General features: G+C 41.9%; 1 protein-coding gene across 2 annotated transcripts in view; it reads right to left on the bottom strand.

Moving 5' to 3' along the window:
• LOC142249544 (uncharacterized) overlaps positions 1 to 14,331 on the bottom strand; it is a 44,895-nt gene extending 30,564 nt beyond the window's left edge. For both annotated transcript variants that reach the window (XM_075321212.1, XM_075321211.1), the window contains exons 1-7: positions 14,266 to 14,331; positions 14,142 to 14,176; positions 13,851 to 13,910; positions 12,420 to 12,476; positions 10,544 to 10,594; positions 7,947 to 8,012; positions 3,720 to 3,767 (exon numbers count right to left, since the gene is read on the bottom strand). In XM_075321212.1, the coding sequence (XP_075177327.1) occupies positions 3,720 to 3,767; positions 7,947 to 8,012; positions 10,544 to 10,594; positions 12,420 to 12,476; positions 13,851 to 13,910; positions 14,142 to 14,176; positions 14,266 to 14,317 (369 nt within the window). In that variant the 5' untranslated portion in view covers positions 14,318 to 14,331. The remainder of the gene's footprint in view (positions 1 to 3,719; positions 3,768 to 7,946; positions 8,013 to 10,543; positions 10,595 to 12,419; positions 12,477 to 13,850; positions 13,911 to 14,141; positions 14,177 to 14,265) is intronic.
• Positions 14,332 to 14,648: the final 317 nt, after the last annotated feature.

Consider the following 14,648-nt stretch of genomic DNA (forward strand, 5'->3'; position numbering starts at 1 on the left):
ATGCACCATGAGTGTAATCCTGCATCATTTAGAGTGAAGGCCATTGACAAGTTACGTCTGGGTTCGAGGGGCGGCAATTACCAGCAGGCATTGTCGCGTCTCGAATGCAGATGGATTGTCACTTTGGGCACCATGACACCTGGGGGACTTAACGAGAAGTTGTCCTTTGCTCCATTTTTATGATTTGTATGATGTTTTGCTCCAACTTTGCGATTTCCACCTGACTCAGTTTTGGTTGATTTGGGTCGATTTGTAAAATTTTTTTAGTGACTTGCCTCATTGTCTTGTTTTTAAAACCTTTTACTAATGTTGGTGTGTTTTCTATTGTTTTGGTTTGTCCTTATTTATAGGCTCCACCTGCTGCGTTTGAATTTTTACCGTTTCATCATTCTCTTCCGATGAGAGACTGGTACATCCATCATTACAAGAGATATCATCTTTAGGGTGCACGGAATATATTTACATCTATGGATCCGGGTTATGGGCTGGCGACACATTCTGTCTCCAATTATTCTGTGGTGGGAGGATTACAAGGAGAGAGATGAAGGAGTTAAAAGGAAAAAAGAAAAAGGCATTGAAGAAGGAAATGTGCATGTTCCCATATACCCTTCTCTTATACAGAATGGGCAGTTGCACTTGGACTTTATCTACATCATTATACAGTGATTATGCCCATAGTCACCTGACTGGGAAGGCTATTTATTGGGCATGTGTATGGATATGATAATACAAAATATATATATGTCTTTTTTCAGCTTCCTTCCATTATATATTATATATACTTGTTCCCACCTAGATTGTCTCCATATCTGTGTGTAGGGTTACAATTGTAACCGGTATTATTGATGGATGTTATTTCCGGTGTCCCAGATTTATGCTTTGTTTACTTTGGGCAATATTAGATGGGATGATTCCCTTATATGCAGTCCTCCAGGATTTAATATTTGGCTGCATGAATCTTTACATACCTGTCTAGTTTTCTACTTGTTTTCTACTTGCCCTCTTTTCTGCCCATCTTTCTAATGGCCGTAGCTGTGGAGCGCGTGCGCGCTGTGACTCCAGGCATGCTCGCGCCAGCCGACTTCCGTACGGAGTGACGTGTGCGCCCTGTGTGACGACACAGGAAGTGCCCACGTCGGTTCCGGGAATGCCCTATGGCGCGGCCCACTGCCGTAGTCCCACCCCGCACGCGACCAATCGCGGCTCGGCTAAAGCATGGTAGCGGCATATTTAAACGCGGTCATACTGTGTCATATCACACCACGGCCCCCCGAAGAAGACATCGAAACGTGCGCGTCGGGGCACATTTTGCTCGGGTTCCACTTCCATCATCATGGGTGAGTGCAGTACAGGGACTAATTCTACTTTGTACATTTAATGATTTTTTACCTGTCTGCGATATGATCAATATATGGTTCATGGTCTGATTCTCCGGTTACTAGACTCCTTATAGTTATTGTCTCCTTGAGTGCCTACTGTAATATGTGTGCATACCTTGAGACATTGGAGTTATATTTAATCTATTGTCTGGAGTCTTTTTCAGACCATGTCCCTCTTGACTATTTTGCGACACTGCTCCCCTGATGGGTCATGGACCCCTGGTTTATTGAACTTCAGTGACATCTCCTCTTGAGCCTGATCTTTGTGTAATGTACTTGTCTATGTTTTTATGTCACTTTTTTTTGCTATTTATTCAATTTAATAAATATTTGTTATATTTTTGCAAAAAAGCAGTGATTGACGTTATTTATGATCAGTTGGTCTTGTGTATGACCTTTGACTACCACTCCCTCTGTTCTCCCATTTATATATTGATCATTAGGGTGTAGTCTGCATCTAATGCAAATATCTTACGTCACATCTTGCCCACATTCTCTAATATAGATTTTGTTTTCAGTAACGATGCATTTTACATGAATATTCTTTATAGACTTTCCACTATCTGCGCACGCTATACTTTTCTTTCTCCAGCGAAAAGCACACCCTCTGGCCGGAAAAACGCATCCAAAAAAGTGCATGCATTTTTACCGCATTTTGGTGCATTTTTTAACATTGTCAATGGCAAAACTCAGGTCAAAAACGCAGAAAAGAAGTGACATGCTGCAAAACTGAAGACCAAGAAAAAAGAAGCGATGTGTGCACAGTCTTTCGGATTTCTCATAGACTTTGCTGGGGAGGGTCATACATGACGTTTAGGACCACAAACTGCACCCAAAAACACGGCAAATGTGCAGCAAAAAACGCAGCGTGCGCACAAGGCCAAACAGTCAAAGAGATGTGGAAAAAATGTTACTCAGATAACAGATTCTCTTTGTAAAGTAAGAGTATTGTAAAATATTTAACAATATTGTATCATGTTCTTATCATTAAACGATTATTCCCATCTGCGCAGGTTATTAACTATCCACAGGAAAGGTCAAAACTTGTAGATCCCTGGGCCCAGCACTGGAAGCCCCCGATCCTGAGAACCTGGGCTCTGAAATACCCCATAAAGGAGTGAAGACGCTCCACACTCCGCCTTGAAGATGTGATTATATAACATTGCTATGTATAGAATGTGGTTTTATTTATTTTGTGGCCAGGAATAGTGAGTTACACAATATATCAGATCAGTGCGTTCTGAAGAAAAGCAAGATTGTGGCAGCCGGATTCTGGATCTGAGGCAGGAGGCCTAGCGAAGATGAAGGGAAGGACGAGGTCCTTATCCCAGGTCAGGAGGTCTAATCACCGGTACTGGCCATCCTTCAGGGGGATAAAGAGAACTAAGCTAGGTAGGATCCTTATCTCAGGCAAGAGGGCCTTAAGCAAACAATATACTATATACTATATAAAACACTAGAGCCATACAGGGACACAAGTTCTCCTGTGGAGAGCTGAAGATGCAGTGGCACAGCAAGGAGCATGTAGCACTCATCAAATAGACTTTGAGAACACCAGTAAGGAGTCGTACCCACGCACCACAGCCAATGGGGTCCTCACAAATTAACTATGAGGTGAGATTGGCTGTGTGGGGGCGTAGCGACACCCCCCGACCTGTCCGGTCCTCACAGATGGAGCTTCCTGTAATGGTTCCATACACTGTCGTAACATGTGATGGAAGTAGCGTACCTCCACATGTAACTGTAAGTCCCTGTCCCTGGATTGTGCGGAGGAAGCATTGGTAGAGAGCTGTGGCCGCTATCTGATGTATACACTTCTCATCAAGCTGTTGTTCAGTACAAATTTTATTTTTGGACTTTGGTCCTTCTCTTTCAACTCTACCTCATCTGGTCCTGGCCTGACATGTCCATCGGCAGCATGCGGTCTGCTGAGATGTATCACCAAAGTAATAGCAGCACCCACACCCAGCCAGGACCCCCATGCTCCTGGAATGTGGTGGGGTGCGGATGACGCGCACCTCGGCTGTCCCCACCCGTTACACCTTTTGGAATGTAGCGGTGGTCACACATGTGCAATGTACTCAGCTATCTCTCCAGTTCATACACAATAAATATATCCGAGGTCCGCATTTCCAGCCACCTCTCAATTCCCACTAATCACTGCAGAGACGCATTTTGATGTGTAGTATCCCTCTAATTATTTTATATTATATTATTATAAAGAACAGGAAAATCCTTTCAATATATTACATTCTACATTATTACTTTCTTCTTTCTGTATAATCAAACAACAGTTAAGATATCAGAAAAATACTCTTTCAATGTATAATTGTTCCTTACCAGTTTGCACAACACATCTGTCCCTGCATCACTTAGACCGAGGGCATCCTGCAACAATAGAGAACAAGAGAGAGCTGAGGATTGGGGTTTTTATGTATAGAAACGTTGATAAGCTTGGCATTAGTATACAGATTTCCTAACACTGGACACAGAAGGGGGAGCATAATAAGGTTTTATTTTAAAAGTATGTGCTTTTTTCTGATACGTGTTGCACGGACCACACCACTGTGAGCTCCGTGGGACATCAGTGATGCCAGAAAAAAAGGACTTGTCTCCGTGCGGAGCACACGGACACGCGAGTGCGCAGCACAGAGACACGGTCAATGAGGAATCACTGATGTGTGCGCAGAGCCATTGATTGTAATGGGTCTGCGTATATGTCCGTGATTCTGGTACATATAAAAGCTAGCACATACAGTTAGGTCCAGAAATATTTGGACAGTGACACAAGTTTTGTTATTTTAGCTGTTTACAAAAACATGTTCAGAAATACAATTATATATATAATATGGGCTGAAAGTGCACACTCCCAGCTGCAATATGAGAGTTTTCACATCCAAATCGGAGAAAGGGTTTAGGAATCATAGCTCTGTAATGCATAGCCTCCTCTTTTTCAAGGGACCAAAAGTAATTGGACAAGGGACTCTAAGGGCTGCAATTAACTCTGAAGGCGTCTCCCTCGTTAACCTGTAATCAATGAAGTAGTTAAAAGGTCTGGGGTTGATTACAGGTGTGTGGTTTTGCATTTGGAAGCTGTTGCTGTGACCAGACAACATGCGGTCTAAGGAACTCTCAATTGAGGTGAAGCAGATGAAAAAAAATAAAAAATCCATCAGAGAGATAGCAGACATGCTTGGAGTAGCAAAATCAACAGTCGGGTACATTTTGAGAAAAAATGAATTAACTGGTGAGCTTGGGAACTCAAAAAGGCCTGGGCGTCCATGGATGACAACAGTGGTGGATGATCGCCGCATACTTTCTTTGGTGAAGAAGAACAAGTTCACAACATCAACTGAAGTCCAGAACACTCTCAGTGAAGTAGGTGTATCTGTCTCTAAGTCACCAGTAAAGAGAAGACTCCATGAAAGTAAATACAAAGGGTTCACATCTAGATGCAAACCATTCATCAATTCCAAAAATAGACAGGCCAGAGTTAAATTTGCTGAAAAACACCTCATGAAGCCAGCTAAGTTCTGGAAAAGTATTCTATGGACAGATGAGACCAAGATCAACCTGTACCAGAATGATGGGAAGAAAAAAGTTTGGAGAAGAAAGGGAACGGCACATGATCCAAGGCACACCACATCCTCTGTAAAACATGGTGGAGGCAACGTGATGGCATGGGCATGCATGGCTTTCAATGGCACTGGGTCACTTGTGTTTATTGATGACATAACAGCAGACAAGAGTAGCCGGATGAATTCTGAAGTGTACCGGGATATACTTTCAGCCCAGATTCAGCCAAATGCCGCAAAGTTGATCGGACGGCGCTTCATAGTACAGATGGACAATGACCCCAAGCATACAGCCAAAGCTACCCAGGAGTTCATGAGTGCAAAAAAGTGGAACATTCTGCAATGGCCAAGTCAATCACCAGATCTTAACCCAATTGAGCATGCATTTCACTTGCTCAAATCCAGACTTAAGACGGAAAGACCCACAAACAAGCAAGACCTGAAGGCTGTGGCTGTAAAGGCCTGGCAAAGCATTAAGAAGGAGGAAACCCAGCGTTTGGTGATGTCCATGGGTTCCAGACTTAAGGCAGTGATTGCCTCCAAAGAATTCGCAACAAAATATTGAAAATAAAAATATTTTGTTTGGGTTTGGTTTATTTGTCCAATTACTTTTGACCTCCTAAAATGTGGAGTGTTTGTAAAGAAATGTGACAATTCCTACAATTTCTATCAGATATTTTTGTTCAAACCTTCAAATTAAACGTTACAATCTGCACTTGAATTCTGTTGTAGAGGTTTCATTTCAAATCCAATGTGGTGGCATGCAGAGCCCAACTCGCCAAAATTGTGTCACTAGCCAAAGATTTCTGGACCTAACTGTACGTACCAGGATCACTGCCGTGTGAAGGAGGCCTAACGCAGAGAAACGCCATCCCTAATTATATTCTTGTAAGAAGCTTCATGGAGGACAGATAGCTCGGTCATCAGTCATTTTCTTCCACTGGACCCTGCATTCTGGTAAAGGGGTTGTCCACTACTCAGACAATCTTCATCTGTATGTTTCCCCATTTAAAATAATAAAACATATACTCACCTCCGGTGCCGGTACAGTTCCAGAGGTGAGGGCACTGTCTCTTCTGGTGATCACGGTAAATGTGTGATATCATGCCATCCCACTAGCCAATCAGCAGTCGCTGTGCTCTTCCCAAACGTACACAAATCACTGATATCCGGAGTAAGTGAGCGCTGCTGCTCTCTCTTCCTCCAGATGTGTGTGTCGTCAGACTGGTGGACAACCCCTTTAAGTGCTCCATGCCTCTTATTTCAGATATCTCTGCTACACCCCCACCTTGCAGGATATGGTAAGAATTTTCACAATTGTTGCAATACTGTACTTTTGATTTTGTGATATTCACAAGGCGCAGTTGTATCAGGATTCTAAAAATGATAGCAAAAATATTGCTATTTTACTGCAATTAAGAAAACATTGCAATTTTGTCATGCTTGCCAGGTGTAGCAAATGTGGTGGGGGTGCGTTCAGACTTATAAGCGTCTGTTGCACAACAAAACACACAAAAAGGGGGGCACCGAGGACACAGAAACAATGGGAGGTCCTGGAACTAGTGAGAGGGGTAGGTGGGGCACCTCCTATACTCACCTGAAGCTGTCCCTCCTCACCTAGCCAGTCCCTATACAGTCTCCACAACTGTCACCGAACAGGAATCTGAGACCCTTGGAAGACCTTATAGTAGCCATGACTAGTGAGGGGCAGGTGGGGTTCACTAGACCTCACTGCTGCACTAACAACACACCAGGGAAGTAAAGACAAACAAGGTGAAAATACAACCAAAACGAAATCGCTTGAGTACAGGAAACTTCCACTGCAGACCCTTCGTCAAACCCAGCTAGAGACCAAATGACTTTGTATCTTCAGCAGGGAATGCTGGGATACACCAGTATTTAAAGCTGAAGGGCATGACTACAAAGTGAGTGCAGCTGAAAACACTCAGCAAAGAACTGCTTGAAAAGGCTGCAAGAGAAAAACTGACACTTAACCTTAACCATCTCAGTGCCAAGAGAAACCCATTTAAATGTAGAGAGCCAGATGGGAGGCCCCAGTCCAAAGGCTGTCACCGGTCTCTACATGCAGGGAGACGAATGTGACAAATTTCTGTCATTACAGAAATGTTGACAAAATTAAATAAATAAAACGGAACAAAAAGGAACTTTTGTGTGAAAATCTTTTCAAAACAACGTCACTCTATTATGTGACTATACGTTTAGGGATCTCAGCCAATAATAGCCTGTTTCACACGTCCGTGAAACGTAGACCGTATTTATAGCGGAAGACCTGGCCCAACTGCTCGGCCCACCAAACTGAGCTAACTGCTTCCATTTGTGGCTATAAAGCAGTGGCTCAGGCGGGGTCAGGCCGGGTCTTCTGATCCGAGCTCATCCGGAGTCTCACAGACATGTACAATGGGCCTTAGTGTGTAACTGAAACAAATCTGACACATGTGAAACGGCCCCAGGATATATTCAAATGTAGCGGTTACATTAATGACTATTGCTGCGAACACTGCAAACTCGTATCAAAATGCTGCAGCTTTACTTCCGTTTCACAAATTCTACAGCATTTTGACACAATTGTGGGATAATCCTGCAAAAAAAACACCAAAAACCCTCAGGAAATAACTAACACCATTTTAGCAGATCTGCACCAAAAATATCTAACAGTTTACAATACATGTGACTGGGGTTGTAAAAGCTGGATTCATATGCAATAGATAGAAACCTGAAGGGGATTTTGGAATTGTCTATGAGAGAATAACCTTTCAGCACAAACCAAGTCTCTGCTGTCAAATGTCTCAATAAATATAAATCACTTTTCAGAACTTTTACATGTTATTACTTGCTGTTATTTCCTATAGGAAAAAAATGATATTGTAAAAGTAAAATGTAACATTGTCACGCTTCTTATTTTAGAATATGTTTGGAATATTTGAATTTTACACTAATAAAATGAAATAATAAAACAAAAAAAAAAACGTACGGTAAGCTTTGCGCCAGCACTGATAGCTTGAGCTCCAACTTCTGTAGCACTTGCACTAATGTCTACCTGTTGGAAGATACAAATTTATAAATATTTTCCCAACCATTTCAGATGAACAAACACCTTTTCTAATTATTATTTATTATTTGAGATAGATACAAAAAGCTTTCATGAATGTATCAATGAAATGTAGAATTTCAGATTTGTAATTTAGATTTGGATTTTATTTTCCTATGAATAATACAAAAGTAGCGGGCTGATTTCAAATTTGTAAAAAAATATATATTGTTCAAAGGTTTATTTATTTAGATTTTTTTTATACATTGGATTTAGTATCAAATATGTGTGGCAGAATATATTATAGTGGTATAGTAGAATCCACAATCACTATCCAGCAAAGTGTGAATTGAACCAAATATTAACCCCTCAGCACACAGTCACCTACATCTGCTGCGCTCCCTCCGGTAGATGGCGGCAATGTTACACAACCAGCATCTGCGTCTAACGAGTCTCGGAAAATGGGGACACAAACTTAAATATTTCTTTTTCTAACCACTTCAATAAAGTAATTTCCACAGACCGGAGAATCACGTTTCCAAGTCTTTCATTTATCCACTCAATGAACGCCATAAAAACTGAACTCAAAAACCAATGGCAGAATTGCTATTTCGTTTCTGCATTTCATCCCACTTAGGCTACTTTCACACATCCGGTTTCAGCTCTGCGGCTCAATCCGGCTGTGAAACTTATGCAATGGATGCGGCGAAAACACCACATCCTTTGCATAAGTTTTTACATGCAGCCCGTCCGTTTTTTTCCGGTTGCGGCACGCTACTGAGCATGCGCAGTGGAAAAAAACGCATGTGGCGGCCGTATGCGTTTTTACCGCATCGCGACGCATCCGGCGTCCATAGGCATGCATTGAAAAATGCGCCGCAGCAGCCGGATGCGGCACAATGCGTTTTTTTTTGCCGGACAAAAAACGTTGCAAGCTACGTTGCCTCCGGCCGCCACTTTAACTAATTTTGCCGCATTCGGAAAAAACGGATACAACGCAAAACTATCAGGTACAATCCGGTAACAATGCAAATCTACGGGGATAAAATGGATGCGGTACCGGATCCGTTTTACCCGTTTTTTTCCGGATTGTACCTGATGGAAAAAAACTGATGTGTGAAAGTAGCCTTAGGATTTTATTACATTTTTCCAGTGCATTATATGGTAAAATTACGTTTTCATTGTTTCATTGGTGTGGCTGAATGAGGGCTTCATCTTCTGGTTTGTGTTGGACATAAATATACTTATTTTTTACATTACATTTTTTATTTTCCTTCTTTATGCTGTTCATAACATTATAACAAATAAAAGTGATATGAAAAGAAAAATTGAGGCTGTACTTTTATTTGTTAATATATATATATCTTAAATTTTATGTTTGCTCCACGCAGGGACTTTTGTATACTTTGGAATATTTGTGTAATAATACAGAAGTTTGCAGGAATAGCTGCAGTATTCTATTAATGTGGTGGGACATTAAATAGGTCATGGTTCTCCCATTTAGGATATTTATGGTTTATCATTAGAATATGCTACAAATACTTATAGATATGGCTACCGTGGTTCAGACAAGTTACTTTCTTGAGAATTGCTGTGATACCTTGCTGAGCGGAGAGGTGCTGTTCATGCAATGCGCTCTCTATTTATTGGTTTAAAGGGAACCTGTCACCAGATGTGGCTACTATAAGCCAGAATACTGTATATAAGAGCCCAGGCCGCGCGGAAGAACATAAAAATTAGCTTTATAACACTCATCTGCGGGGTGGTCCGATCAGATGGGTGTCGCTGCTCTCTGGTCCGGCGCCTCCTCTCTGCAGTGATCACCGTCCTCCTTCTACCCAGCCCAGTATGGATGACGTGTCCTGCGCAGGCGTACATTGATCTGCCCTGCTCAGGGCAGATCAAAGTATTGTAGTGCGCATGCGCGGGCGGTCTTTAACCTTTTCTTGCACCTGCGCATTATAGTACTTTGATCTGCCCTGAGCAAGGCAGATTAAAGTGCATCTGCGCAGGACCGCAATACTGGCCTGGGCTAAGTAGAAGGAGGACGGAAATCGCCGTAGAGGGGAGGCGCCGGATTGTAAGGTAGCGACACCCATCGGACAGGACCACCCCGCAGGTGAGTATTATAAAAGTGATCTTTACATTCTACGGTGCAGCCTGAGCTTTTATATACAGTAGTTTGGAATGCTGTATATAAGGGCTCACTGGTGGTGGCCGCAAAACGAGTAACAGGTTCCCTTTAAGAATTGCAAAAATTGATGATTCGATTTCCTTCTTGAGTCTCCTTCTTGATTCTCTTTATCTATCTCAAGACAGACTTTGCTGCCAACTGTGCCCAGCAAAACCGCTGCAAATAACCTTTAATTACTTGTTAATTCTATCATTTGTCCGGGCAGATTTCTCTTTCCAATCTTTTTTTTATTTATATTAAAACAAGAGCTGTAATGGAATCTTCCTTAGATGCTGCCCTGTAGGACATAAGGTAAAACATGTACATGATCCGCTTATACTTTCATTTATTATCGATATTATCTTACCAATGCTCCATCTGTGCCAAGTATTTGCTCAACGCTACATGCACCATTTGCCTATTAAGAGATGAGAAGAAAAAATATAAAGTGAAGCTCAAGCTTTGAATCTAAATGAATATAAATTTACAGTAATTACATTATGTTTTTCCTCTACCACAAGAGATTCTCTTATCAGTAGTCGGGTTTTTCAGGCGGTTTCCACAGCAGAATCTGCCTGAAACAGACGTCGTGTGCACAAACCTCAAGGATGATTTCCCTTCGCAAAATGCTCAGAGGAATGGACATTATTATCTTCTTATATCCCCGGCATTACCATGTAAACACGATTTGCTGTGCGCAGGTTCAGACTTTTGAACGTCTTTTACCCGCTTCAGGTTTCTAAAAACGTCAATCAGCTGAAAGAAGTAACAATGTCCATTCTTCTCTGTACTTTATATTACAAATCAAAGTGAAAAGTCAAAACTAAACTACACCCAGAGATTCCCGGGGGTCATTGGGAGCTTTTTGCCTTAATTGTTTCTTAAAAAAATCTATATCAGCTTTTTTATTATACAACGGAATGGAAAATAAAAGCGACTGGAAAGAGACAGTAAACAAGAGGTTACAAAAACCATGGGAAAGCGCTCCGAAAAGCCAGCAGTGGCCAAAACCGATGAAAAAATGCTCCGGAAACCAAAGAAACGACACAAAAGACGATTTAGAAAAAAACCCCAGAGTTTCCTAAAGAGTCTTCTGCTTGAAAAACGTATCAGATTCACCCCCCTGGAAAGATGTGGTGTGCACAAACCCTGTGAGATGTTTGCAGATCTCAGGGCTTTGTCAGTAATAAACAGGATCCAATTACTGCTCGTGTGATATGTTGGTCTACGTTGTCACAACTGAGATTGTGTATTTAAAGTGGTGCAGGGGAATCCGGGCCGGGGCGACGGACTAGTCAGATCTCTCCCTATAGTTCATATACTTTCTGTGCAACGCCGCAGCATTTCAGAGAAGGACATCCCTGGATGCATCCCGCAGCCCGACTCTGATAATGCTGCCCATGGTTTGGATAGCATGAATCTAGTGACAGGTCCCCTTTAAATTTATCATATAGGTATGATACCCTAGTAGAGATATACTAGAAGTTATTATTGCACCCGCTAAACATTTCCCCATAGAGCCAAAGAAGGGGGCAGCTGAACTCAAAGCTCGTCCAATTTCCGTCCAGGTACAGTATATATTCCATAATGTTCCTCGGCCAGTCTGCAGCTCAGGAGGAGATCATGACACTATGGTACTGATTTAGGTAAGAAAGCAAACCCGCCACATAGCGTGATTCCCCGAAATAAGATAGAATCTTATATTATTTTTGGCTGCAAAATATGTGCGAGGGCTTCCTTCCAGGGAATGTCTTATATTTTATTTTTGTTGTGTTTCTGTAAGACCCAGAAAATGTATATTCACATGCCGGCTGTTAATACAAAATGAATATTCACCCTGTCCCTCGCACCAATCACTGATGCTGGCAAAGAGGGGCGGGCGAGGGAAGGGTGAATATTCATTTTGTAATAACAGCGGGCGTGGGACTATAACTTTTCCAGGACAACGTTCAGCAATAACAGTTACATATTCTGATAGGACAGCATTACCCCTATTTCATGATACTATTAGTTCCATGAACACAACCAGGGCTTATTTGTGGAGTAGGGCTTATATTTTAAGCATATTCCAAGAAGGCTGAAAAATCCTGCTCGGGCTTATGTTCAGGGAAACACGGTATTATCTATACTCCCTGAATTGGCATTCATTTATATGTACATGTGCTTAAAGCTTTACATTATCAATAATGGGAGAACACCGTATCTTAACACTCAACAACAGACCGTCATTGTATATTTCTTACCGTTGTGCCTTTTAATGCCTTGAGGGCATCGTTATAGTTCTGTGCACTGCCATCAAACTGTAAAATGACAATAGATAATATGTATATAATTATATCTATATAAAATTAAATTATCAACTGACAAATATAAAGAGGTATTCCCAATAATCAGCATTCCCACCCGACAGAAACCTTAATATCAGCCTATGCAGGAGCGGACATACCATTGGTGCGTCCAGTGCAGCCGCACAGGGGCCCAAGACAGTATGGGGGGCACAAGCAGGTGAGATTGGGCATTGTGATGGGTTATTGGGCTACAGAGGGCCCATATATTGCTCTTGCACAGGGGCCCTTTTCTGTCTGTGTCCGCTCCTGAGGTTATGGATACCTTTGATCTAAGCTTTGGAACTTTCCCTGGCCTATAAGGAAAGTGGACAACAATAGAGCAATAGTAAAAAGTGCCTAATGAATCAGGTTGGTGCAGCTGAAATCTTGGGCAGCCACGTCTTTATTACCATATGGATCACTCCGTGCTTCAGAGAACAGGCTGCGGATCCCTTATTTCTGCTCACACTGACATATTGACTTTTACACAATAAAAGTCCAAGCAAAGTGGATGTGACCTCATGAAATCTGCTCCCTTGGTGCATCCACAGAAGCTGCTGAACTCTGCCGTTTTGATGTTTTTTTTCTCTATAAGCTTCTTTGTGGAGCCTGAAAAAAAAACCTAAGCAAAAAAAAAGTGCCGTTGCCATTCTAAATGCCGAATCAAAAAAAAAAAAAAAAAAAATCTTTTTATATTTTTTCTCATATCTTTATAAAGTAGATTTTTGTAACAAACGAATCTGACTTTTTCCTTCAGCTACACAGAGATGCAGTATATATCTATCTATATCTCTATGTAGCATGTATAACCTGCGTCTGGCTGCTCTGTCTGCATTACAGGTAAAGATTACCAGATCCTCCTCTGTTTCACAGAGCTGCTGCCTATAGACACATAGCTTACAAAACTCATAAGTTTGAGTCCCAACAGGGAAACCAGAGCCAATGAGAATTAAAATTATGCACAGCTCTTTTTTAATTTATTCACTGCACTGAGGGGAGGAGCCGGGACAAGAGTTGTGATCAGCGGGACTGCGGGAGGGAGCCCTCAAATCGGGACAGTCCCGCTGAATCCGGGACGGTTGGGAGGTATGTAAGTGTGTGTTAGAAGAAAAGTTCTTGGCTTTTGTGTATAACCATATCAGCAATGCTGAATCGGTTTTCTAAGAAATGTCATTAAATTGTGAGGGTTCTGGTAATTGTGATGCTGTAGATTGTAATGTTCTTGTGATTACAAAAAGCATTAGTTAGAACAGAGTTTGTGGCTAATTGCTTCTCATATTTTAAAAGCACAAGTCATATAATTATGTTTTTATTTTATTAAAGAATGACACAATAACAAATACTTACATTGTTGCCTCTGTAATTACATATAAATGTTAAACATTTCTCCTTGAGCCCTGGAGTTGACTAATGAAGAAGAGACAATGATGTGAGGGTCAGTGGAGGGTGATAATGTGGATACAATAAGACCATACATAATGAACATGTTTATGAGAACCACTAATAACATTGCACACAGTGTGGCTTCTATTTTACAGAAATTAATGTCTGAATGGAAACAACTGCACGTTCATTGCTGTAGATGTGGGCTACAATTTCAGTGTGAGATTAGTGACATTTTTGCTTCCAGAATCTTACCTGTAATGTAGCAATGAAGCACGGAAAACGTTCACCTTCACATTTAGAGCAGAGAAAAACAACAAGTTACCTGACAATGCATAGGAATAATGCACGATATACCAGAATGCCACAATCTACGCACCGGCAGCAGCGAGGCTGACACCAGCCAGGACCAGGAATACGATGATCTTCATTATGGAGATAGTGGAGCTCAAGGCATGGATGATACCAGTCAAGGTCCTTCTTTTATAGCCCTAAAATTGGGGCCATCCCTAAACACACAATATGACGCCGCGCACATTGGAAACTGTCCTAGACACCGGCACCTTTGATGTTAGAACTAATTCAATCAAGTTTATTGCTATAGTTATGCCAACCTTTAACATTTGCCAATGTCGCGGGCGGGGAGGAGGGTGTCAGCACACTACGCTCACCCCTTCTGCTCGGGTCCGGCGGCTGCTGCTCAGTGGTGGCTCGAGCGGTGGGCCGGATCCCGGGGGTTTCTCGAGCGGCACTCCTCGCCCG

Source organism: Anomaloglossus baeobatrachus, chromosome 8 (genome assembly GCF_048569485.1).
Source record: "Anomaloglossus baeobatrachus isolate aAnoBae1 chromosome 8, aAnoBae1.hap1, whole genome shotgun sequence".
Taxonomy (NCBI): Eukaryota; Metazoa; Chordata; class Amphibia; order Anura; family Aromobatidae; genus Anomaloglossus; species Anomaloglossus baeobatrachus.